General features: G+C 44.5%; 1 protein-coding gene across 1 annotated transcript in view; it reads left to right on the forward strand.

Annotated features, from left to right (window-relative positions):
* Positions 1-27,536, forward strand: part of KIAA0319 (KIAA0319 ortholog) — a 54,805-nt gene that overhangs the window by 15,393 nt on the left and 11,876 nt on the right. Inside the window, 7 exon segments of the mRNA XM_058732845.1 lie at positions 13,577-13,805; positions 16,542-16,665; positions 18,747-18,879; positions 19,538-19,686; positions 23,394-23,542; positions 25,174-25,299; positions 25,842-26,005. Of these exon segments, the coding sequence (XP_058588828.1) occupies positions 13,577-13,805; positions 16,542-16,665; positions 18,747-18,879; positions 19,538-19,686; positions 23,394-23,542; positions 25,174-25,299; positions 25,842-26,005 (1,074 nt within the window).

Consider the following 27,536-nt stretch of genomic DNA (forward strand, 5'->3'; position numbering starts at 1 on the left):
TTACTGTCTTCATAGTTTTGCCTCTTCCAGAATGTCATATACTCAGAATTGTGCAGTCAGTAGCCTTCTCAGATTGGCTTCTTTTACTTCGTAAAGTGCCTTTATGGCTCTTCTTTGCCCTTTCATGGCTTGATAGCTCATTTCTTTTTAGCACTGAGTCATATTCCATTGTCTGGATGGACCACAGTTTATTTCTCCATTGACCCAATGCAAATAAAGCTGCCGTAAATATCCATGTACAGATTTTCGTGTGGGCTTAAGCCTTCAGCTCCTTTGGGCAGATCCCAAGGAGTGTGAGTGCTGGATCATACGGTAAGAATATGTTCAGGTTTTGAAAGAAACCAGCAAGCTGTCTTGCAAAGTGGCTGGACCTTTGGCTTTCCCACCTGCAGTGAAGGAGAGCTTTTCTACACCCTCACCAGCACTGGGTGCCATCAGTGTTTCGACTTTGGCCACACAGGTGTGTGGTGCTCTCTCATTGTTGTTTTAATTTGCATTTGCTCCGATGACGACGTGAGGTGGGGCCTCTTTTCCTGTGCCTGTTTGCCTTCGTCATGTCTCTGGGGCGGGGTCTGTGTGTTTATTTTTAGTTTACCCCCTTGGCAAGGCAGTCACAGCTTGATCCAGAAGAGATACAGGGTTTCAAGAGACAAGTTAATAATATACCTGTTATATATACAAGTTAATATATACAATATATATACAAGTTAATAATATACTTTTCTTCTTATGGTAAGAATAAAGCAGGGGTGCCTGGGTGTCTCGGTTGAGCATCCGACTTCGGCTCAGGTCACGAACTCATGGTTTGTTGGTTCAAGCCCTGCATTGGGCTCTGTACTGACAGTGTGGAGCCTGCTTGGGATTCATATTCTCTCTCTCTCTCTCTCTCTCTCTCTCTCTCTCTCTCTCTCTCTCCCTCCCTCCCTCCCCCCTCCCCCTGTCCCTGTCCCACTCTCTCTCCCTCTCTCAAAATAAATAAACTTAAGGAAAAAAAAACCTTTAAAAGAGAATAATGCACATTTGCCATAAAAATTTTTAAAAACTCATCATGTATCTATAATTAGAAAGAAAAAATATCCCTCATAAGTCTGTCTGGAAATAAACACCCTTAACTGTATGGCATTTATGTTTATGGTCTTTTTTCTGTACCTACGTGAACTTAAAACATTTTTTTTCTTATTAGATCAAAATGTATAGGATGTTTAGAAGCTATCTTCTAGATTTTTTTTTTTTTTGATGTGTGGATTACATGCACATGGAGCAAATCTTCCAGGATTTTCTGGAATTGTTTAAAATTTTTTTTTTTAATGTTTATTCATCTTTGAGAGACAGAGACAGAGCATGAGTGGGGAAGCGGCAGAGAGAGGGAGACACAGAATCCAAAGCAGGCTCCAGACTCCGAGCCGTCAGCACAGAGCCCTATGCAGGCTCAAACTCACGAAATGTGAGATCATGACCTGAGCTGAAGTCGGGTGCTTAACTGACTGAGCCACCCAGGTGCCCCTATATTTAATGAAAATTTAAATGTTTTATTTTTCCCATCTAAGTTTTTATACTGTTGTGAGAGCCAGTCTAATTTTCCCTATATGCATAATCAGCCAGTTGTCCCAGTACTGTTTATTGGCCGGTTGGGCATATCTTTTCCCAGTCTGCAGGTCACAACTCTGTCAATTTCTCACACGTGTGTGGGTCTGCATTTGGATTCCATATATCATGAATATCCACGTCAGTAAATATTCTGTAACATCATGTTTGGTGCTGTGCTGATACATTGTATTTTATTAATTGGGCCCCGTTACCTTTTGGGATGAGCACTGGGTGTTGTATGGAAACCAATTTGACAATAAATTTCATATATTGAAAAATAAATAAATAAATAAATACACAAAAAATAAAGAGAAAGAAGAAATAAAAGGAAAGAAAAAAAAAATTGGGCCCCATTATTCAGTGTTTGGGCTAACATCCGAGTACAAGTAAAATCTCCGGTCAGAGTCCTGTATGTTTTTAAGGAGTTTGTCATATGTTGCCAAATCATTGCTTACTTTTATCTGAGGGTTTTACTAAGGTAGACTTGTGGGAGAGCTTCATCATATAAAATCTTGTGCGAACTTCAGAAAAATTATTATTAAAAGCCTTTCTCTAGCACTTATTTGTTGGGATAAAATTTATGTATAGTGAAATGTCACTTTGCGAGGTACTTTTGATTCATTTTTTTTTCAAGTTTTTATTTAAATTGTACTTAGTTAACATAGAGCACAATATTGGTTTCAGGAGTAGAATTCAGTGATTCAACACTTACATACAACACACAGTGCTTATCACAAGTGTCCTTTTTAATACCCATCCCCCACCTAGCCCATTCCTTCCTCCCCCTCCATCAACCCTTAGTTCTGTATCGTTAAGAGTCTCTTATGGCTTGTTTCCCTTTCTTTTTTCCTCTTCCTTCCCTTATCTTCATCTGTTCTGTTTCTTAAATTTCACATATGAATGAAACACATGATACTTGTTTATCTCTGACTGACTTAAATGGCTTAGCATAAAACACTAGTTCCATCCACGTTGGAAATGGCGAGATTTCATTCTTTTTCATGGTTGAGTAGTATTCCATTGTGTATATATACCACCTTTTCTTCATTCATCAGTTGGTGGACATTTGGGCTCTCTCCATAGTTTGCTGTTGTTGATAATGCTGCTACAAAGATTGGAGTTCAATTGAATCTGTATTATTGTATCCTTGAGTAAATGCCTAGTAGTGCAATTGCTGGGTCATAGGGTAGTTCTATGTTTTACTCTTTGAGGAAACTACATGCTGTTTTCCATGGTGGCTGCACCAGTTTGCATTCCCACGAACAGTCTGAGAGGGTTCCCCTTTGTCCACATCCTCACCAACATGTGTGGTTTCTTGTGTTGTTAATCTTAGCCATTCTTATGGGTGTTAGGTGATAACTCATTGTACTTTTGATTTGCATTTCCCTGATGATGAATGATGTTGAACATCTTTTCATGTGTCTGTTGGCCATCTGTATGTCTTTAACGAATGTCTTTTCACATCTTCTGCCCATTCCTTAACTGGATTATTTATTTTTGGGGTGTTGAGTTGATAAGTTCTTTATAAATTTTGATACTAACCCTTTACCAGATATGTCATATGCAAATATCTTCTCCCATTCCGTCAGTTGCCTTTTAGTTTTGCTGATTGTTTCCTTCACTGTGCAGAAGGTTTTTATTTTGATGAGGTCCCGATAGTTCATTTTTGCTTTTGTTTCCCAGAGACGTGTTGAGTAAGAAATTGCTGCAGCCGAAGTCAGAGAGGTTTTTGCCTGCTTTCTCCTCTAGTATTTTGATGGCTTCCTGTCTTACGTTTAGGTCTTTCATCCATTTTGAGTTTTTGTGTCTGGTGTAAGAAAGTGGTCCAGGTTCATTCTTCTGCATGTAGCTGTCCAGTTTTCCCAGCACCACTTGCTGAAGAGACTGTCTTTATTCCATTGGATATTCTGTCCTGCTTTGTCAAAGAGGATATTTATTCCATTGGATATTCTTTATTCCATTGGATATTCTTTATTCCATTGGATATTCTGTCCTGCTTTGTCACAGACATATGACTGGTTGGCCATACGTCTGTGGGTCCATTTCTGGGTTCTCTGTTCTGTTCCATTGATCTCAGTGTCTGGTTTTGTGCCAGTACTGTCTTGATGATTACAGCTTTGTAATACAGCCTGAAGTCTGGGATTGTGATGCCTCCAGCTTTGGTTTTCTTCTTCAAAATTACTTTGGCTATTCAGGGCCTTTTGTGGTTCCATATGAATTTTAGGATTGCTTGTTCTAGCTCTGTATAGAATGCTGGTGTTATTTTGATAGGGATTGGATTGAATATGTAGATTGCTTTGGGTAGTATTGACATTTTAACAATATTTGTTCTTCCTATCCAGGAGCATGGAATCTTTTTCCATTTTTTTGTGTCTTCTTCAATTTCTTTCATAAGCTTCTATAGTTTTCAGTGTACAGATTTTTCACCTGTTTGGTTAAATTTATTCCTAGGTATTTTATTATGGTTTTTGGTGCAGTTGTAAATGGGATCGATTCCTTGATTTCTCTTTCTGTTGCTTCATTATTGGTGTATAGGAATGCAATCGATTTCTGTGCATTGATTTTTATATCCTTCAACTTTGCTGCATTCATGGATCAGTTCTAGCAAGTTTTTGGTGGAATCTTGGGTTTTCCATACAGACTGTCATGTCAGCTGCAAAGAGTGAAAGTTTGGCCTCCTCCTGGCCGATTTGGATGCCTTTGATGTCTTTGTGTTGTCTGTTTGCTGAAGCTAAGACTGCCAATACTATGTTGAATAACAGTGGTGAGAGTGGACATCCCTGTCTTGTTCCTGACCTTAGGGAGGAAGCTCTGTTTTTCCCCATTGAGGATGATGTTAGCGTTGGGTCTTTCATATATGGCATTTACGATCTTGAGGTGATCCTTCTATCCCTACTTTCTTGAGGGTTTTTTTGAAGAAAGGATGCTGTATTTTGTCAAATGCTTTCTCTGCATCTGTTGAGAGAATCATGTGGTTCTTGTCCTTTCTTTTATTGAGGTGATGTATCACATTGATTGTTTTATGGATATCGAACCAGCCCTGCATCCCAGGTATAAATCCCACTTGGTCATGGTGAATAATTTTTTTAATGTATTGTTGGATCTGGTTGGCTAGTATTTTGTTGAGGAGTTTTGCGTCCATGTTTATCAGGGAAATTGGTCTATAGTTCTCCTTTTTAGTGGGGTCTTTGTCTGGTTTTGGAATCAAGGTAATGCTGGCTTCATAGAAAGACTATGGAAGTTTTCCTTCCATTTCTATTTTTTGGAACAGCTTCAAGAGAATAGGTGTTACCTCTTCTTTAAATGTTTGGTAGAATTCCCCTGGAAAGCCATCCAGCCCTGGACTCTTGTTATTTGGGAGATTTTTTATTACTAATTCGATTTCTTTACTTGTAATGGGTCTGTTCAAATTTTCTATTTCTTCCTGTTTCAGTTTTGGTATATATATTTCTAGGAATTTGTCCATTTCTTCCAGATTGCCCATTTTTTTGGCATATAAGTGCTCATAATATTCTCTTACTATTATTTATATTTCTGCTGTGTTTGTTGTGATCTGTCCTCTTTCATTCTTGATTTTATTTATTTGAGTCCTTTCCTTTTTCTTCTTGATCAAACTGGCTAGGAGTTTATCGGTTTTGTGAGTTTTTTCAAAGAACTAGCTTCTGGTTTCATTGATCTGTTCCACTGTTTTATTACTTTCAATAGCAATGATTTCTGCTCTAATCTTTATTATTTCCTGTCTTCCATTTTGGGGTTTTATTTGCTCTTCTTTTTCCAGCTCTTTAAGGTGTAAGGTTAGGTTGTGTATCTGTGACCTTTCTTCCTTCTTTAGGAAGGCCTGGATTGCTATATACTTTCCTCTTATGACAGCCTTTGCTGTGTCCCAGAGGTTTTGGGCTGTGGTGTTACCATTTTCATTGGCTTCTATGTACTTTTTAATTTCCTCTCTAACTTTTTGGTCAGCCCATTCATTCCTTAGTAGGATGTTCTTTAGTCTCCAAGTATTTGTTATCTTTCCACATTTTTTCTTGTTTTTGATTTCGAGTTGCACAGCACTGTGGTCTGAAATATGCACGGTATGATCTGTATCTTTTTGTACTTGTTGAGGGCTGATTTGTGTCCTAGTATGTGATCTATTCTGGAGAACATCCCATGTACACTGGAGAAGAATGTGTATTCTGCTGCTTTAGTGTCATAGACTCTTAGTCTAACATTCTTTCTTTCTTGTCCAGCAAGAGAGTGGATGCGAGATTGAAACCGAGAGATGGCTAATGCCTGGGAAAAGACAAGAGCCCCGAATAAGGGTCCTTGATCCATATTTATTAAGATCAGAGTGCTTACAAACGTGATGGGCCTGCACAAACAGACAATGAATCTTTGAACATTAACTCAACGGTATGAGGGAAAAGGGGTTTTGAGGATATACAGTGTTTGGGGTTTGGGTCAATAGAAAAAAAATCCTGGTGCTGGGCAGATGGGCAGATGGTTGTTAATGACAGACAGGAGGTGCCATGTCTGTTTGTCTTAGCTAGCTTAGGGGATGAGACAGAGCAAGTAACCTCAGGGTTAACAAGGCACCTTTTCTTTTACTAATCAGCTCCCATCTGGGCAGCTTCACCTGCAGTGGTTAATAGCCCTATTTACCTGATTTGGTCCTTCCTTCCCATGAAAGCAGCTTTCTGCTATAGCACTAAATTAGGGGGCGCTTTTGCCCTGAATACCTAATCTTGCTTATACATTTATAAGCATTTATAAAGTTATTTATAAATAAACATATAAATTTACAATTCATATACATTTGTATGGGGGTGTTTTCCCCCCTCTCTATTCTGGGGGCCTTGTCCCCCCATCCTTGGGGCTTTGGCCCCCCCTACCCTATTCTGGGGGCCTTTGCCCCCCCTCTGCTCTATCCTGTGGGTCTAATCTTGTTTATGCAAGCTTGGGTGTGAGCATGCTATGGCTTTGTAATTCTTTATGCCTTGTTAACCCATCAGTGCAGGCTCAGGGAATTCCTAAGCTTATTCCCCCTACTTTAAGATGAAATGTTCTGAATATATCTGTTAAGTTCATCTGGTCCAGTGTGTCATTCAGAGCCATTGTTTCCTTGTTGATTTTGTGTTTAGATGATCTGTCCATTGCTGTTAGTGGGGTGTTGAAGTCCCCTACTGTTATGGTATTATCAATGAGTTTCTTTATGTTTGTGATTAATTGATTTATACATTTGGATGCTCTCACATTTGGAGCATAAATGTTTACAATTGTTAGATCTTCTTGGTGGATAGACCCCTTAATTATGATATAATGCCCTTCTTCATCTCTTTATTTTAAAGTCTAGATTGTCTGATATCAAGTATGGCTACTCCGGCTTTCTTTTAGTGACTGTTAGCATGATAGATGGTTCTCCATCCCCTTTCTTTCAATCTGAAGGTGTATTTAGGTCTAAAGTGGGTCTCTTGTAAACAGCATATAGATGGATCTTGTTTTCTTATCCATTCTGTTACCCTATGTATTTTGATTGGGACATTTAGTCCTTTGACATTTAGAGTGAGTACTGAAAGATATGAATTTATTGCCATTGTTTTGCCTATAGAGTTGGAGTTTCTGGTGGCATTCTCTGTTCCTTTCTAGTCTTTGTTGCTTTTGGTCCTTTTTTTCTCCCCCCCCCCCCCATCTTTTCTCCTCTCAGAGAATCCCCCTTAAAATTTCTTGCAGGGCTAGTTTAGTGATCAAGAACTCCTTTAATTTTTGTTTGTCTGTGAAACTTTTTATCTCTCCTTCTATTTTGAATGACAGCCTTGCTGGATAAAGAATTCTTGGCTGGGGCGCCTGGGTGGCGCAGTCGGTTAAGCGTCCGACTTCAGCCAGGTCACGATCTTGCGGTCCGTGAGTTCGAGCCCCGCGTCCGGCTCTGGGCTGATGGCTCGGAGCCTGGAGCCTGTTTCCGATTCTGTGTCTCCCTCTCTCTCTGCCCCTCCCCCGTTCATGCTCTGTCTCTCTCTGTCCCAAAAATAAATAAAAAAACGTTGAAAAAAAAAATTAAAAAAAAAAAAGAATTCTTGGCTGCATATTTTTCCAGTTCAGCACATTGAATACATCCTGCCACTCCTTTCTGGCTTACCAAGTTTCTGTGGATAGGTCCGTTGCAAACCTGATCTGTTTTCCCTTGTAGGGTAAGGAATTTTTTCCCTTGTTGCTTTCATGATTCTTTCCTTGCTTGAGGATTTTGTGAATTTGACTATGATATGCCCTGTTGATGGTTGGTTTTTGTTGAATCTAATGGGAGTCCTCTGTGCTTCCTGGATTTTGATGTCTGTGTCTTTCCCCAAGTTAGGAAAGTTTTCTGCTGTGATTTGCTCACAAACCTATCTACCATTTCTTCTCTCTCTTCATCTTTGGGGTCCCCTCTGATTCTGATGCTGTTGCTTTTTAATGAGTCACTAATTTCTCTCTTTCTTAAATCGTGCTCTTTTGCCTTAGTCTCCCTTGTTTTTTTACTTCATTGTTTTCCCTAAGTTTGTCATCTATATTGCTGATTCGCTGCTCTGACTCATCCATCCTTGCTGCTGTGGCATTATTCAAGATTGCAGCTCAGTTATAACATTTTTTATTTCATCCCGACTAGCTTTTACATCCATAGAAAGGGATTCTAAACTGTTTTCAACCCCAGCTTGTCTTCTTAATACCATGATTCTAAATTCTGGTTCAGACATCTTGCTTGTATCTGTGTTAAGTCCTTGGCTGTCATTTCTTCCTGTTCTTTCTTTTGAGGTGAATTCCTTCATTTCATCATTTTGAAGGAAGAAAAGGAATTAATAAGGTAAAAAAATTAAAATTAAAAAATTAAAAACACAAAAAAATAAAGGATGCTAGATCTTAGGTGTGTTCTGGTGTGATTGTTGAAAGGAGCTTGATAGATTAGAGTAAAAAGGGAAAGATAAGAAAAAAAAGGAAAATGTTTGAAACTTTGAAAAAAATAAATACAATGAGATAGAACAAAATGAAATGATGGAAGTAAAAAATAGAATTTTAAAAACTTATAAAACAGTAAAAAATACAGTAAAAAACTAGAGAAAAATATTTTTAATAGAAATGGAAAATAAAAATAAATTTTTTCTGTTTCTGTATCCAATTATAAGAAAAAAAGGAAAAAAAATTGAATAGATGGACCAGTAAACAGACTGAGGTATGATTGAAATTACATCAGTTTCCCCTAAAAGTGGAAGTAGGAAGCACTTTATAGTCCGTAAACTAAGCAGGCAGAAGAGACTTGTGGTGTTCCTGAAGAGCGAGGTTGTCCCAGTTGGGCAGGGCTTAGTGTTACGGCTCTGTTTCTCACTAGATGGTGCTGCTTAGCTTACTGGGGTGGATTGTTGTGGCACCTGTAGTTGTGTATGCACATGTGCAGGAAGGGTGAAAATGGTGTCACCCAGCTACCCAGTCTCTAGTATCAGAACTCTGTGTTCTCCCCGACCAGCAATTGCACACCCCTCCTTTGTCCCTGGATTCTGTCCACACCCTGCTTTTACACTGTCCATGATCAAGCTGTCATGTTGCCAGGCGGTACCTCCCTCTTTTGTTCAGTCCCTTGCATACTCTTCTTATTTCTCGAGCTGCTTTCAGGCATGAGGGATGCTTTCCGTACTCTGCCCCTGGCTCTGTCCTCTCTCTGCAAGCAAAAACAGCTCCCTGCCCTCTTCAGCTTTCTCCCCCAGTTCACCTCTCCGTGCCATGTACCTGCTAGTTCAGGTTCTGCAGAGTGTTGTGTTATTCCTCAAATCAGTATTCTAGGTGTGCAGGACGGTTTAGTGTTGATCTGGCTGTATTGCAGGAATGAGAGATGCAAAAAAAAACTTCCATGGTGTTCTGCCATCTTGGCCCCTCCCCCCCTTCCATGTATTTTTTTTTCTTTAATTTCCTCGTTAACCCATTCATTCTTAAGTAGGATGTTCTTTAACCTCCATGTATTTGTTGTCTTTCCAAATTTTTTCTTGTGTTTGACTTCATGTTTCATAGTGTTGTAGTTGGAAAATATGCATGGTATGTTCTCCATCTTGTTTTATTTGTTGAGGGCTGATTTGTGACCCAGTATGTGATCTATTCTGTAGAATGTGCCAGGTACATTTGGAAAGAATGTGTCTTCTGCTGGTTTAGGATGAAATGTTCTGAATATACCTATTAAGTCCATCTGGTCCCATGTGTCATTGAAAGTCATTGTTTCCTTGTTGTTTTTTTGCTTAGATGATCTGTCCATTGTTGTAAGTTAGGTATTAAAGTCTCCTACTATTACTATAGTATTAACAATGAGCTTCTTTATGTTTGTTATTAATTGATTTATATATATGGGGCCTTCACGTTGGACACATAAATATTTACAATTGTAAGATCTTGTTGGACAAACCCTTTTATTATGATATAGTGCCCTTCTCTCTTGTTACAGCCTTTGATTTAAAATATAGTTTGATATAAGCACAACTACTCTGGCTTTCTTTTGACGTCCATTAACATAAATGTTTCTCCATTCCACACTTTCAATCTGTAGGTGACTTTAGGTCTAAAATGAGTCTCTTGTTGGCATCATACAGATGAGTCTTGTTTTTTATACATTCTGATACCCTATGTCTTTTGATTGGAGCATATAGTCCATTTACATTCAGAGTGATTATTGACAGATACAAATTTAGTGCCAGCATATTGCCTGTAAAGTCATTTCCGAGGATTTTCTCTGTTATTTTTGGTTTTTCTTTCCTGCTCAGAGAGTCCTCAATTATATTTCATCAGGACTGGGTTAGTGGTCATGAACTCCTTTAGTTTTTGTTTGTCCAGGAAATTCTATCTCTTCTATTCTGAATGGCAGCTTTGGTGGATAGAGCGTTCTTGGCTACATACTTTTCCCCTTTAGCACTTTGAATATATCATGCCACTCCCTTCTGCCTGCCAAGTTTCTTTGGAGAGATCTGCTGCTAACTGCATTTTTCTTCCCTTGTAGATTAGGAATTTCTTTTCCCTTGCTGCTTTTAGGATTCTTTCCTTATCTCTGTGTTTTGCAAGTGTTGGCCTGCTTTTGTTGATTTTGATGGGAGTTCTCTGTGCCTCCTGGATTTGGATATCTGTTTCCTCCCCCAGATTAGGAAGTTTTCAGCCCTTATTTGCTCAAATAAACCTTCTGCATCTTTTACCCTCTCTTCTTCTTCTGGGAATCCTATGATAATGAGTGTTATTATTATGGAGTCACTCAGTTCTGTAAGTCTACTTTCGTGATTTAAGATTTTTCTTTCTCTTTTCAGCTTCATTATTTTCCATAATTTTATCTTCTATATCACTTATTTGTTCCTCTGATTCTGCCCTCTTTGTGGTCATTGCATCCAGTTGGTTTTGCATCTCAGTTATTGCATTTTTTATTTCAGTCTGACTAGTTTTTGCATCTTTTATCTGTAGTAAGGGGCTCCCTGGTGTTTTCTTTGCTTGTCTCAAGCCCAGCTAGTATCCTTATGATTATTGTTTTAAATTCTGAATCAGGCATATTACTTATATATGTTTCAATTAGGTCCCTGGCGGTGACCTTTTCTTGTTCTTTCTTTTAGGATGAATTCCTCCATCTTGGCACTTTGTCTAAGTCTCTGTCTTCTGTGTGTTAGGAAACCCTGTTATGTTTTCTCCTCTTAAAAGTAATGGCTATAAGAAGAGGTCATATACTGTCCAGAGCTTGGTGCTTCAGGAGTTGTGTCTGGTGTATGCTGTGTGCACTCTGCTGTTGTGTTTTGGCTGCTCCTTCCCTCAGGTCAGTCCTCTGCAGAGTTTCTCTTTGCCTGCCATGGGCAATGTTTTGCCCTTGGCCAGAGTGTGGTGAGTTTTAAGTATGTGTACTTTGGTCTGCTTACTTAAAGAAGCTAGACCCAGTTTCCACTAGAGCTGAATCTTTGCAGCGCTCTGTGGTCAGTAGACTCGGTGCGTGCAGGTGGGGGTGTTTGTGCTGGTCTTCTGGGGGAGGGGCCCATAGCCCTAGGTCAGAAGCAGCTGCAGAGTGCAGCGGGGCAGGGCTTGGTGTAAGTGGCTCACGCCTGCACTGTGGGCTGCTGCTCCCTGGTCTGCCAGTGCTGATGGGTGCAGGAGAAAAAGGGCACCTGCCCTCTCCCTTGTCGCTAGAGACGGGAGTTTGCACCTGCCACTGTCCAGGAAGCCTCCACAGAAGAGTGAACAATCTCCCTTCATGTGTCCCAGGCATCCCTCAGATCCTTGCCTTCACCCTGTCTGTGTCCGGGCCCCTTGCCTGCCCAGCAGGCGTGTGTTTTATCTCAAGTGCACCAGCTGAGTTCCAGAATTTTAGGGACCCACGCTGACCCTCTGGGTGAGGGTGTCTGCTCTGGGGCTGGTACTGGTTTGTCCCAGAAGGTCAGTCACATAAACTCACAGGCACTTAGAGTTTAGGGTAAAGCTCGGCAAGAAGCTGGCCTCCAGGTTAGCTGCCCTCAGCAGGTGTCTTTGCACCTGTGCTAATGAACTGGGCGGCCCAGTGGAGCCCAAGGGCTCTTTGGCCCCGGAGAGGCATTGCTGCCTCTCCCAAATGCACTCCAAGAAGGGGACCTGTCTCTCCCAGCATGACCCTCAGACTGCACTGTCTGCTCCCGGGCCTCCACTCCCCATCAGAAGCGCCGCTGTGCCCCCTGGGCTCCACACCAGCCACGACCCGGACTTCTACTAAAACTCCAGTCTTTGAGCTCTCCTGCTTGTACAGACTCCCAGCAATCAGCCCCTCTCATTTTCCCAGTCAGTGGTTTTGGAGGAGTGCTTTTCTTGTGTGATCCCCTGTGTGCCACGCTCTCTCTCTCTCTCTCTTTCTCTGTCTCTCTCACTCTCTTTCTCTCTCTCTCTGTCCCTCTCCATGATCAGGGCTTCTTCCCCTCTGCAGCACCCATGATTGTTTCTCTCCCAAATCATGTCTCCGCACCTTTTGCCTTCCACGATGTGGCCTCTTCTCTCCCTCTAGTTGTGTGGTCTGTTCCGTCAGTCCTCAGATCGATTTCATGGGTGTTGAGGATGATTTGATACTTAACTAAATTCATCGTCTGCTTGAGGCAGGTTGCTGCTGCTGTCCCCATTTTACTAGGGTGAAATTCCCTTAGGGGCCCAGCACATGTCCTGACAGCCTGGCTGAGGAGGGAGGACTTCGGGATGCTTGATTCACTGTCAAAGCCAGAACCGGCATCCAGCTCTTGGTTGTATGGAGTCTGCAGGATAGTGAGAAAGGGTGCACAGAGTACACGGCCCTGTACACACGGACCCCGCACACACCCTTACTACAAGCAAGGCTTGTGTTCTTCCTGTGGCTTCAGGGTCAGATTCCTATTAACACCTAAATCGCACTCATTGCTGTTCAGAACTGACATCTTTACCCCGAAAGGATGAAGCAACCGTATTTCCCAATCCATTACCACATCAGGAGCGAGTTTACCACATGAGGGTCAGTACACTTCTCTTTGTTGTTGGCTTGTGTAGGTCTAGCGTCCATTTTTACTTAAAAGTGCTTGATCCTAAAATTGCCTGAAAGGAGTGTCCTGAAAACATAATTATATTAAGTCCTCTATAAAAGAAGAAAAATTCAAAAGCTTTGTAGATGAAAATTGATGAGTGATCTACTGTCTCTACATGGCCAGACCTGAAGGTGGGACCTAAACCCGACACATTCTTAGTCTCAGGTATGAGAGAGAGGCTCCTGTGTTGGCTGAGGAAGATTTCTTCATCTAGCATCTCAAAACCCATATAAGATAAAACTCCATCATGTGACTAGATCACTAGCTAAAAATAAAGTGAATGGACAGCAACAAATAAAAAGAAATCCTCAAGTCTCTCTTCTTTTCTCAGCTTCATTCTCAAATTCCTGTTTATACCCGTTCTGAGTTCTGAGAAAGGTGCCACAAGCCGACTAAATTGGCCATTTGCTCTCAGACTTGGCATCTTCCTGCAGCATGATGGCCTCCTCTTCTTCTTGTAGATGGACTGTTACAGACTCGGATGGAGCCACTGACTCCACGACTGCAGTCCTCATGGTCAGCAGTGCTGTGGACCATCCGCCGGTTGCCAACGCAGGACCAAATCAGACCATAACTTTGCCCCAAAACTCCATCTGTTTGAATGGAAATTGGAACAGTGAAGATCATCATATTGTCCTCTATGAGTGGTCCCTGGGTCCTGGGAGTGAGAGCAAAGAGGTGGCCATGCAGGCAAGTTCTCTAGCCTGCCTTCAGTCTTTAACTTGTCTATCCATCCACCTACCTGCCCTCCCAACCGTGTACTCATCCGTCCATCAATCCACCCATCCACCCACCCATGCAGCTATCCATCTGCCTGCTCATCCATCCATCCATCCATCCATCCATCCATCCATCCATCGGTACATCTGTCCATCTGTTTATCTCTTCGCACATTTACCTACCTACCTACCTAAAGTATTGCTATGTGTGTGGGGGGCAGTTATATCTAGAAAATATGTTTTACAAGATTATCTGATAGATTACAACTCTTGGAAGAGCCCTGGAATTCACAAATCTTCAAAATTTACGTCCTTTCCCCTCATGCATTCTCTATAAGCCCGGAATAGCAACTAAGCGGGTCCCGTGTTGACAGCTTGATCTTGAGGCTAGTTTAGAGAAAGTCTGACCCAGCATTTGCTACGGAAATACTATTTTATTTTAGTATTGGGAGAAACTTTAGAAATAATCCAATATAAACTTTGTTATCAGTAATTTTTTCCTTATCTGCAGTAACAAGGTTATTGTCTCGTGGTTGACAGATTAAGATGTTAAAAGGGGTGAACTTTTTATTAACTGGAAAATCGCAAAGACGACTGTAAACCAGACTCTTATATTCGTGGAAACGTCATGCAAGGCAGCCTGCTGCAGCTTTGCTCCGGATGGGGAAGCCCACGGAGCATTCCGATGGGGTGGCTCTGTGGGCACCAGGTGACACGTGTTGGTCTGCCCAGTTCCCGTCTGCCACAACATTCCCTGTGCTGGGTACATAAGCCTTCATGTAACTGTAGTAATTTTGAAGTAAGGACTAGGAAGTTATACTTCTGTAAAGCTTTTCAGAGAAAAATGCTTCACTTTATTTAGTCAAAAGTAGGGAGGGGAGCCTGGGTGGCTCAATCGGTTAAGCTTCTGACTTCGGCTCAGGTCATGATCTCACAGTTTGTGGGTTTGAGCCCCACGTTGGGCTCTATGCTGACAGCTCAGAGCCTGGAGCCTGCTTCGTATTCTGTGTCTCCCTCTCTCTCTGCCCCTCCCCCTGCTCACACTCTGTCTCTCTCTTTCAAAAATAAACATTAAAAAAAATTTTTTTTTAAAAAGTAGGGAAAAGCTGTAACAAAAACTGGAAACAGTCTCCGTGTTCATGAGTGGGGAGTGGCCAGACCCACCATGATACATTATACAATGCTGGTTTAAAAGAGATAACTTAGGGGCACCTGGGTGGCTCAGTTGGTGAAATGTTTGACTTCAGCTCAGGTCATGATCTCGCGGTTCGTGGGTTTGAGCCCCATGTCGGGCTCTGTGCTGACAACTCGCATTGTGTCTCCCTGTCTCTCTGCCCCTCCTCCCTATTCACTCTCTCTCAAAAATAAATATTAAAAAAGAAAAGCCGATAACAAAAACTGGAAAAAAACCTCAGTGTTTTTTTTTTTAAGTTCTTAAAAGTATATATTTCAAATTTCACAAGTTCCCCTTGTGCCAACACAGTTGGTTTTCTATCATCTTTTTTTCAATTTTCCATTAAAACCTTTAACAAATACATGCAGATATATTTATCTTTAGTCAATCTCGGGATCTATAAAAGTAAGTGAAGTATAAGAGGATTTAAGATTAAAAATCCTTTCTTTGTTGCCATGAACTTCAGACCTAAGCAATAATTGGAAATGTTACCAACAACAACAAAACAGCAACAAAATGGAAGGTTATTAACTTGGAGACAAGTGTAGCTATGATATACTCAATAGAAAAAAAATATCGAAAAGTTTTGTTTTAGAATTTTAAAAAATTATTTTTAGTTATAAGAATAATACGTGAGTTGCTTCTTATGGTTAAAAAAAAGTGAACTTCTGATAAAGTGCAAATACAACCCATATCCCGCCCCAGTCCCCTTATTGGAGATAAATTACTTTGGTCAGTTTAATGTGCGTCCTTCCAGAATCCTTGCGTGTGTATGTATACGGACACGTAACAGTATCTGGCGCACTATATGCCTTGTTCCACAACTTTCTCTCTTTGCTTGGTGATGTATGTCTTTGACATCTTTCCATTTCATTATAAATCTACCTTAATGTTTGTTCATTTTTGAGAGAGAGAGAGAGACAGAGCGTGAGTGGGGGAGGGGCAGAGAGAGAGGAAGACACAGAATCCAAAGCAGGCTCCAGGCTCTGAGCTGTCAGCACAGAACCCAACATGGGGCTCGAACCCACGAACCGTGAGATCATGCCCTGAGCTGAAGTCGAACGCTTACCAGCTGGGCCACCCAGGTGCCCCGAAATTAATCTCTTTTAAACCAGCATTGTATCATGTATCATGGCGGGTCTGGCCACTCCCCGCTGATGAACGTTGAGAGTGTTTCCAGTTTTTGTTATCAGAGCCCATGCTTCCTCAGGGTCCGGTGTGAGCCTCCTTGTGCACGTGGGCTCTCTCTGGTGGAGGCAGAGACAAGTGGGATTGCTGGTTAAAGAGCATGCTCGTTTGCCATGCGAACGGATGTTGCCAGATTGGCTTCCAAAAAGGCTATATTAATCTATACTTCTTCAAGAAGCACATGAGGATACACAGTGAACTTTAGATTGCATTTTCTTGGGGCACACACATTTCTTTTTCAAGCAGGATCTCCATATTTAACAACATTATTCATTTTTCATTATGTCATACTACTTCTTAAAATTCCTTTTTTTCTTTCCTTTTTTCTTTTCTCTTTGGTATCAGGGCATCGAGACACCATACCTTCATTTGTCTGAAATGCAGGAAGGAGACTATACGCTCCAGCTGATGGTGAGAGATTCTTCAAGACAGCAGTCCACTGCTGTGGTCACTGTGACTGTCCAGCCTGGTAGGTGGGATGGGATGGGAAAGGGATTTGGCCCCAGAGATTAAGGTAGAAATGACACCTGGGCCTCTGTGCTTCAGACAAGCCAAATTTGGTGGCAAATTCTCTAAATCTTTTAACTGTGAAGAAGTAGGGGCTGGAAGAGCTAAAACTTAATATAAAGCCAGTTTTCCATTGTGGTTCTGAATCTTGTGTTGAATGTGCATCTACACCATGGTATGGAGGACCAGATGGACATCCTCAGGGCCATTCGAGGGCTCCACCTGCCAGGTGGACATGTCCACATGTGTTCTACTCTGCTGCAGAGGCTGATTGTGATGTGTGGCCTGATACTCACATGGCTTACATCCAGATGTTGAAGAATTGACCCCAGGTCACCTCACAATCCTGTAATGGTCTCATGGAAATCCAGGACTCTGCCTTCCTACACATTTAAATAACCTAAGGGTAGTTGGGTTTTTGCTTGCCAATGGTCTTGGCTTTCAAACTTTCCTAGAAAATGCTGCTGGTCCCTGTAAACCGTCCAGTGTCCTGGCAACTGAAAATATACTCAATTTGTAGACAATGCATTTTATTGTTTTATTTTATTTTATTATTTTTTATTTTACTTAATTTTATTTTTTCAGTTAATACGTAGTAGGTGCTATGGGTTAGATGCTGGGGATGTGGTATTAAACAAGATAGATTTGGGCTCTGTCCTCCTGCGGCTTATGGGTAAAAACCTCATGATCAGTGCATTTCTAGCGGATGGACACGGTGCTTCTGGAGCCCAGGGAAAGGACACACCTATCTGGGCTTGAGGCATCTGCAGAGTCTTAGGTGAGCTCTGGGTTGTATCTGGCCAGGTGAATTTGGGGAGAGAAGGGCAAGAGGAAGAGTTTTTTAGGCAGAGGAAACAGTATGGAGAAAGTCTGTGGGATGAGAGTCTGGTAGTCCAAAGAATTAAGAAGAATGTAGTGGAACAAGAGAAAGCAGTGAGGATGTGGGCGTGTGAGGGGCAGGGGTTAGGATGCCTGCGGGTGATCTGGAGTGGGGAGGCAGGGGCCCACCGTCAAGGGCTTTGCAAATGGATGTTCATGTACGTGTTTTATCCTAAGGGCAAGAGAGGCCCCTGGACCACTGAACTTTACTGAGTAGGACAGTGAGGGTGGGACATGGTCCAGATATTGGGTAACTGCTACTAAAGTTTTTGACTACTTGACTTTTTTTTTTTTTAACAGAAAATCTATTTATTTCAATATCAGTATCAGTGGTACTTTATACCTTTTATTTTTTTAATCTTTTTTTTTTTTTAAGATTTTGTTTTTAAGTAATCTCTACATCCATTGTGGGGCTTGAATTTATAATCCTGAGCTCGAGTTGTGTGCTGTACAGACTGAGCCAGCCAGGTGCCCCTTACGTCTTTTCCTTTTGTTCAATGTGTAACCAAAATGTTTTGAGCATTTATCACTTAGCCGGCACTGTGATAGGCCTGGGGCTACAAAGACGGGGCGGGGGAGGCGGGGTCAGTCTGCCTGACAAAGCAGGTGTGTTCACATAGATGTCAACTAACTTCCGTCCAGTTCCTTCCTGCCTGCCTCCCCCACTCTGTCCCCAGTCCTTCTTCCCTCCAGCTTCCCATCCTCGTTCTTTTTCCTTCTCTCTTGTCTCCATGACTGTTGAGGTCTTTTAAAGAACCAAACCTGCTGTCTGGACCCCTGGTCTCCCCCTCGGGACGGTGTAGTCCTGGCTCAGCCGCAGGCCTGCAGTGGTCCCCCCCAGGGTTCCCTCAGGACACTGCCTGATCCAGACATGAGTAATTGGCTTAAATCAAGAAATCAGGGGCGCCTGGGTGGCTCAGTCGGTTACGTGTCCGACTCGATTTCGGCTCAGGTCATGGTCTCCTGGTGAGATCGAACCCTGCCGTAAGGCTCTGTGCTGAGCGTGGAGCCTGCTTGGGACTCCCTCTCTCTCTGCCCCTCACCCACTCATGCGCGCACGCTCTCTCTTTCCCTCTCTCAAAATAAATAAACATTAAAAAAATCAGGGGACTGCAGATTAATGCAAAGAGATCACCATTTTTCATAGCATTTCTCTAATTCTAGAAATCAACAGGCCCCCAGTGGCCGTGGCCGGCCCGGACAAGGAGCTGGTCTTCCCGGTGGGGAGCACCACTCTGGACGGCAGCAGGAGCAGAGACGACCAGGGCATCGCCCTTTACCACCGGGAGCCCGTCAGGTAGTCCCTCTGTCACTGAGCTGCAGGTGGGGTTCACACCCTGGCGCTGGGCTAGCATCACCCTGTCTCCACATTAAACAGTCAGCTTGAGCGTGCCGGGGACTTGGGATTTCAGCCCCTTTCTGGAAGTGTCTTAGCACGGCTGCCGAAGAGTGGACACAATAGCGTGGACGGACAGGATAGATGCTGGCTGGCTTTGGGGGGGAAGTGGAGCCATGCCAGGCGGAAGGGCCATCTTGCCGTGGGTGAGCTTCAGGACGGGAGAGGTGTGGGGAGGACCTGTGTGAGGCCCTCACGAGGCCCCCCCATCTACACTCATTTAAACCATCTTTAGACCAAAGAGATAAAGAGCTTAAGGGGGTCCTGTGTCATGTGACAGTCTTTGTGGTTTGCATGCTCAAACTCCTGGGATCCTGAATCTGCTCTTAAGAAGTAAATAATAACTATTCCCAAAGGAATCCCAGGCTTAGTCTAAAATTGGCATTGCCTCACGACCCATATGCTGACCTAGAGAATTTAGGTGGATAAAAAGTTACTGTAGACTTCCGTAGACGGCATATGTTTTGGCTGTAAAGGGGGACTTGTGTTAGGACACAGATGTCCCGCCTGCCGCAGTCAGAATACCTCTGCTTTTGTTGTTCCCGCCCCTGCTTTACAGAGGTCAAGCGGCGGTGGAGATGGGGAATAGTGACAAGGCTGTCACCACCATGAGCGGGCTTCCAGTGGGCATGCACCGCTTCCGCCTGATGGTGACAGGCCGGCGGGGGCTGAGCAGTGCCAGCATACTCACTGTGGCCGTGAGGAAGGGTGAGTCCCAGCTCAGTGGTAGGGCAGGGGGACTGTTGCTGCTTTTCGGTCTCACGAGACCCTAACCAGGCCGTGATTACTTGGAAATGGTGGTGCTTCTTTGTTCCCAGTGGATACTGAGTTCATTCTTCTTCCGTCCATCCGTGTTAGCTGTTTCCTCGTCTCCCTCTGCAGAGAAACAGAGTCTCCTTTTGTTTGTCGAGTATCTCTTCTCCAGGGGCCAGTCTCCTGTCACTACTGGTGGTGAACGACCGTGTCCACGTGGCAGCATTCTGCTTTCTCTCTCTGCCCGGGAACCTACCAGCAGAGGTGCTTTCACATTCCGTGTGGTTTCTAGATCTGTGGTCCAGTCCTGTGCTGTTCTGCTTCAGGGACTCGTCTGTTTGTCCTGTCCTGTCCTGTGGCTGTGAGCTGCTCGAGGACCTTTGTCAAGACACTTCTGTGTCCTCTGTGGCTCAGGGAAAATTGCAAGTGCTGGGTACTGGGATGGATGGATGGATGGATGGATGGATGGATGGATGGATGGATGGATGGATGGATAGATGGATGAATGGATGGATAGGTGGATGGATGGATGGATGGATGGATGGATGGATGGATGGATGAGTGGTTAGATGGATGGATGGATGGATGGATGGCTAGATGGATGGACGAATGAATGGATGGATGGATGGATGGTTGGATGGATGCATGAGTGGATAGATGGATGGACGAATGGATGGATGGTTGGATGAGTGGATAGATGGATGAATGGATGGATGGATGAGTGGATAGATGGATGGATGAATGTATCAATGGATTGATGAATGGATAGATGGATGGATGGATGAATGGATGGACGAATGGATGGATGATTGGATGGATGAATGGATGGATGCATGGATGAGTAGATAGATGGATCAATGAATGTATCAATGGACTGATAAATGGGTGGATGGATGGATGGATGGATGGTTGGATGGATGCATGAGTGGATACATGGATGGATGAATGGATGGATAGATGGATGAGTGGATAGATGGATGGATGAATGTATCAATGGATTGATGAATGGATAGATGGATGGATGAATGGATGATAGGACAGACAATTATGCTGTGTGGAAGTACAGAGATGTAAAAAAGCATGGTGCATAGGAAACGTCCAGGACTGTAGACCAGCCAGGCCTGGGTGCCCCGGGGAGTGGCTGAGCATCTGCCTCAACCCGTGAAGGTTGGTGTGCGTCACGCGTCCTGAGGAAGCTGGGACGTATCTGCCGCCGGCGGGGAAGATGCTGAAGCAGTTTGATCAGCAAAGTGATATAGATTTTGATTTTTTCAAATGTTTTATTGTGGACATTTTCAACCATATATGTAAGTAGAGAAAATAGTCTCAGTGGATGATTATGTCCCATCACCCAGCTTCAACAGCCATCATCAGTTTGCTCATCTTATGTCATCTATCAGTTCATACTTTCTTTTACTTTGGTTGCGGTATTTTATTTTTTTATTTGAATTCAAGTTAGTTAACATACAGTGTAGTCTTGGTTTCAGGAGTAGAATCCAGTGATTCATCTCTTACAATGACACCCAGTGCTCATCCTAGGAAGTGCCCTCCTTAATGCCCATCAGCCATTTAACCCATCCCCTCAACACCCCCCAGCCCTCCAGCAACCCCCAGTTTGTTCTCCGTAGTTAAGAGTCTCTTATGGTTTGCCCCTCTTTCTGTTTTTATTTTATTTTTCCTTCCCTTCCCCTATGTTCAACTGTTGTGTTTCTTAGATTCCACATATGAGTGAAATCCTGTGATATTTACTTTCTCTGGCTGACTTATTTCACATAACATAATACCCTGTAGTTCCTGGATGGAACTTGTTGTTGCAAATGGCAGGGTTTCGTTTTTGATCGCTGAGTAGTATTCCATTGTGCATATATTTAGTTGGAGTTTTTAAAGCAAACCCTAGCGTCATGTCATTTTACCTGAGAGAGTTGGCTTTTTCCAAAAGGAAACCCCAGTCTGGTGGGGCCAAAATCAGGGAGAGCAGAGAAAAAACGATAGACTGGCAAGACCTCTTAGAGCCCGAGTTCTCAGGACTTGATGCCTTAACGGTTCCAGAGGGAAAAAAGAGGGTGTCTATGTGATGGAGGAACCGTGACTTCAGCACATGGACGGGTGGGGGCACCAGTCCTGGGAGAGCCGCAGCGGGTCTGCGGCGACCAAGTGTCCGGAGAGGTGCCGGGGCAGCCCCCTGAGTGGAGATCAGGATCGTGGGGATATAAGCATGAAAGGAAGAGGCCGCCTTAAGGTCCAGTCTTGAAGCCAGAGAGGGTCTAGTCATCGTTCTTCACAGAAGCGTTTTTGGGCTTACTCTGTCGGCTGCCGGTCTATTTCTGGGGTTTCCAGCCTCCCCTTCTGTCCACAGTAGAATTCAGCCTCCTGCACACAGGTTCTCGCCAGCACGGGCTTTCCCCAAAAGGCAGCATGGTGAACAGTGTGGAAACGCTGACAGTGGTACCGTCACCTCTGCTCTGACCTCTGGGGTCTTAGGGGGAAAGCGGCAACGGATTGACGGGATGCTCATTACTCCCTTGGATCAACATGTGGCTATTCTCATACCATGTCCGTAGCTGGACTTGTTTTGAGGGGTGTTTGCCAGGGGCCGGTAGGGCCCCAGAGCCCCACCTGAGCAAGCAGGATCTCCCCCATGGCAGCCTCACCCCCCGAAGCGGGGCTGGGTCATATTATGTTCTCCCTCCCGCACCCCAGGCTGCCAACTCTCCCTGGCCCCTCTCTCCTGAGGCAATAATACCAGAAATGGTTCTTACGTTGTTCATGTACATCTAACACCCAGTCGGAGGAGTGAAGACCTAATTGTTTTGTTTTGTTTTGTTTTTAACGTTTATTTTTGAGAGAGACAGAGCATGAGGGGGAGAGGGACAGACACAGAATTGGAAGCAGGCTCCAGGCTCTGAGCTGTCAGTACAGAGCCTGACGCGGGGCTCGAACTCATGAACCGTGAGATCATGACCTGAGCTGAAGTCGGACGCTCAACCGAAGGAGTCACCCAGGCGCCCCAAGACCTAATTGTTTTTGACTCGAATTTTAACTTACTTAAGCAAGATTTGGCAGTAGTAGGAGTAGATGTTTCTATGGCCACATAGTGTGGACCAGTACATAATGATTCAGAATATATTTTAAATTAAAATATTTTCATTTTCTGGACCCTGGTAACTAAAGTCATTATTTCTCTTTTTTAAAAAGAAAAGAACCATAACAGTAGTAGAAACATTCCCATTATAGAGGCTGCCAAATTACAACTAACCGAGCATAAACAGAGCTCTAAGATAGTCTCTTATCCTGGGGCGCCTTGGTGGCTCAGTTAAGTATCTGACTTCGGCTCAGGTCATGATCTCATGGTCCGTGAGTTCGAGCACTGCATCAGGTTCTGTGCTCACAGCATGTGGAGCCTGGAGCCTGCTTTGGATTCTGTGTCTCCCTCTCTCTCTGCCCCTCCCCTGCTCACTCTCTGTCTCTCTCAAAAGTAAATAAATGTAAAAAAAAAAAAAAAAAAAAAAGTCTATTATCTAATGGGTAGAAAAATAATGCCTCCTGGATATTTTAAATCTACACAGCTGCGAGGTGGAACAGTTTTGTATTTTATGGCATGTTTCTACCACCGGTGTTTTAAATCGATCTCTTTGCTTTCATTTTTGTTGTATTTGACTTAGAAAATAATAGCCTTCCCAGAGCCCAGGCTGGTGGCTGGCATGTGCTTGTGCTTCCCAATAACCACATTACTTTGGACGGTTCACGGTCTACCGACGACCAAGGGATTGTGTCCCACATGTGGATCCGGGATGGCCAGAGCCCAGCCGGGGTGAGTGCTCAGCGGGTTGTCCCAGGCCCACGTGTCATTTCGTGCATTTAGTCCGCTTGGGCTGCTGTAAGGAAATACCACGAATGGGTGAATTAAGTGGCTTCCACATGAGACAGACATTTCTCCCAGTTCTGGAGCCCATCAAGTCCAAGGTTAAGGTGCTGAGTGATTCGATACGTGGGGCGAGCTCTCCATTTGGCTCACAGGTGACCGCCTTTTCCCCATGTCCCCACATGGCAGAGAGGGAGAGAGGGCTCTGCCGTGGTGTCTCTTCTTGTAAGGACCTTAACCCCGTGGAATCAGGGCCCCACCCTCAGGAGCTCGTTTAACGTTAACCATGTCCTCGCTGGCCCCGTTTCAAATACGGTCAGTCACACTGGGGGGCTTGGGCTTCAGCATCGGCATTTGGAGGCAACACACTTCAGTCTGTAGCGGTGTTTCTCTTATGACCTCGTCTCCCTTCTCGTGTTCCCCACTAAGCTGTTCATGTTTCTAGGTCTCCTCTGGGTGCTGGAGGCAGCGGGCTGCTTTCAGATTCAAATGAAAGCTGTCCTTTCTGAGTTTTCCCTGAGCAGACTGCAGACTTTGGATGGGGAAAGGCATCATCGCCTGGGGGTGCTTCGAAGCCGAGTCCTCCCTTGGCAGTCATTCTACTCCTCAGCGTCCCCACTGTTCTTATTTGGGTCCAAGTGGATTCTTCCCTTTTCCTCACTTCCCGCTGGATAGGTCAGCAGGTCAAAGGGCGCTGTCCCCGTTTCACACAGAGATGGCAGAGGACTTGGCCAAGGTGAGCGAACTCGTCCTTAACCAAACCAGACCCAAGTTTTCAGCTCCTTACTGACGTTTCTCCCTGTCAGATTCCTCCACCTCTTAGGGTATAAATGTAGGCACATCTTCATTCCTGCCATTGTTGGGACTTGAGAGACACAGGTTTGCTCTTGGAGATGCACCAAACAAGTGGTTGCAGGGGAGGAACTGAACGAGTCCCTCTGGACCCGACACTCGTCAGCCAGAGGGTGGATCTTCTGCCTGTAACAGCTCTCGTCCCCTTTGGTTACCGCCCTCTTCTGTGAGCCAGTGCAGAGCAGGGGTGGGGCTGGCATTCTTCTCTGGCTCTTTGGAGCCTCGAGCCTCCAGAGCAGAAATGATCTACTCCGGCTCTTGGGTCATTTGAGAAGGGGAATGTGATATCCTGGGGGGAGGCCCAAGAGGAGATGCTTGGAGAACTCTGTTTGGAGAGAAGGCCCAGAAAACTCCTCAGGGTGCTTCCCCCTGATTCCAACAGGTTTTCCCTCTGTTGCACAAAATGAATGATTTAGTAGTGACTGGACAGCCGTTGGTTAAGCGCAGCTCAGGAAGCACTGAGCGAGCGCTCCGTGTCCCCCGTCTTTTCTGCGGGAGAGCGCAGGGGCACCCCCATCTGCAGCTATCCCATCACCCCTCTTCCCTCCAGCCTGCCCCTTCACATCATGCACATGCCGGGGCGCCTGGGTGGCTCAGTCGGTTGAGCGTCTGACTTGATGTATCAGCTCAGGGCATGATCTTGCGGTCGTGGGTGATCCCTCCTGGGACCGACAGAAGACCGGTCATTGGGAACTGACCATGGGCTCACGAATCGTGTGATTTTGCAGGATGCCATTGGTGGCTCTGACCGCACCGCAGCCCTGCGGCTTACCAATCTGGTGGAGGGCGTCTACACATTCCACTTGCAAGTGGCTGACAGCCAGGGGACCGCGGACACGGACACTGCCACCGGGGTGCTCACGGGCTTCTGCCCCTGGGTTAACTGAGCTGGGCGGTCCCCTGTCGGGTAGCCAGGGCGGGACGCCCCTGCGGCCTCAGCTCCCGGCCAGAGCCACCTGGTGGCTGTCTCTACACTTCATTGACCCAAACGGTCTCAGCCTCCAGACTCACAGAGGGGGCTTGGATGTGGCAGCAAATCTCACTTCACTTTTGTTTTCCTGCCGGACACAGGGCCTTGGTGCTGGGAAGCGCGGAGGGAGGCAGCCCCGGTGAGGGGGCGTGAGGCCCAACCTGCCTCGTGCCCTGGGCAGTGTTCCCCATCCAGGCCTGGGGCAGGGCGTGCGGTGTTATGAGCCCCAGAGGCCGTGTAGGTACTCTGATTGTCTTCCCGGAAGAAAACTGTCAACAAGGAAGACGTGCTCTCAGACAGCAACCCCTGTCCTGTTTGCAAAGATATATCCGGGTCCTGAAACGCAAGTGAGGAAATCACCAGGGATCCTTTTAAGCTCTTCAAGCTCTCGTACAGCCCTTGCTCCCTCGATCGTCTTCCCGGCAGAGACCCTGTGTGCGGTCTTTCCCAGACCCCAGGAAGAGTGGCCTGGTGAAGCTGGTCCTGCAGGTGTGCGTGGGGCAGCTGACGGGGCAGCAGAAGGACATGCTCGTGAGGCAGCTGACGGTGGACGTTCAGGTCCAGGAGATCCAGGCCCACTCGGGTCTCAGGTGCGAGCCGCACACCAGCCCGGCGTCGTGCCGTTCATTTCCTTTGCTGCTTCTCTGTTGTTTGCACGCGCTTGTACCACGTTCATACGCTCTTTTCCTCCAAGGGCAGCAGTGAGGACGACATCACTGCGGGTCCTTCCTACAAGTCTCAGTGAATGTTTGTTGACCAAGAACATTCTGAATGAAGGAGGTAGCAAACACCAGCAGGGACTGGTTGTTAGCTCTGCTATCTTCAGAGGGCATGCAAATGGCCTGGGGCTCTCACAGAGGATGTCTCATGGCCAGACTTCAGTCCTGCCCATAGTCACAGGACTGAGGCTTCTCTCGGTGCGAGAGGACCACTGATTACCTTTTCTGTCTTCTGGGAGCCCGGGAGGCTAAACTTTGGTCCTTTGTCTCCTATAAGATTTATGTATTTAATTGAGCTTTTATTTTTGAACTTTTATCCAATCTATGAATAATAGAATAGGGAAGGAGGAGAGAGAATATGGGAATGAAAACCTACCGTTCACAGTAAATCTATTTGCCAGTTATTGTCAGTCACTCTGTTTGGGTTTGTTTTCCAGATAACTAAAGTTTACTTAGAAAAATACCAAGTTAAAAAAAAAACTTTATTTTTATTATAGAATTCTTTCAAAACAGATCACAGATTTCCCTTACTTACAAACTATCAACCACTGAACCAAACACATCTGGAAATCAACAAAACCAAACACTATTTCTCTGAAAGATCAACAAAATGGATAAACCTTTAGCTAGATTGGTTAAGAAAAAAGAGAGAGGACTCAGACTACTAAAATCAGGAATAAAAGGCGATATTCCTACAATCACGTAGAAATAAAAAAGTTGATACCATGAACAGTTGTGTGTCAATAGATTAGTTAACCTGGATGAAATGGACAAAATCCTAGAAAGACACGACTATAACGAAGGACTCAAGAAGAAATTAGAATTTTTTTTTTTTAATTTTTTTTTCAACGTTTTTTATTTATTTTTGGGACAGAGAGAGACAGAGCATGAACGGGGGAGGGGCAGAGAGAGAGGGAGACACAGAATCGGAAACAGGCTCCAGGCTCCGAACCATCAGCCCAGAGCCTGACGCGGGGCTCGAACTCACGGACTGCGAGATTGTGACCTGGCTGAAGTCGGACGCTTAACTGACTGCGCCACCCAGGCGCCCCAAGAAATTAGAATTTTTAATAGACCTATAGCAAGTGAAGAGAGTGAATCAGTAATCAATAACTTCCTATAAAGCCCAGAGTGATGGCTTCCCTGGTGAAGTCTACAAACCAGTCCACGAACTCTCCCAGAAAGTAGAAGAGGAGAGAACACTTTCCAACTCATTCTATCAGACCCGTGTTTACTCTGATATCAAAACCAGATGAAGATACTACAAGAAAACTACAGATCATTGTCCCTTATGAATATAGAAGCAGAAATCCTCTATAAAGTGCTTTGAAACTACATCCAGCAATATATTAAAAGAAGTAGACACCATGGACAAGCAGGATTTATCCCAGGCATGCAGGGT

This window comes from Neofelis nebulosa, chromosome 6 (genome assembly GCF_028018385.1).
Source record: "Neofelis nebulosa isolate mNeoNeb1 chromosome 6, mNeoNeb1.pri, whole genome shotgun sequence".
In the NCBI taxonomy this organism is placed as follows: Eukaryota; Metazoa; Chordata; class Mammalia; order Carnivora; family Felidae; genus Neofelis; species Neofelis nebulosa.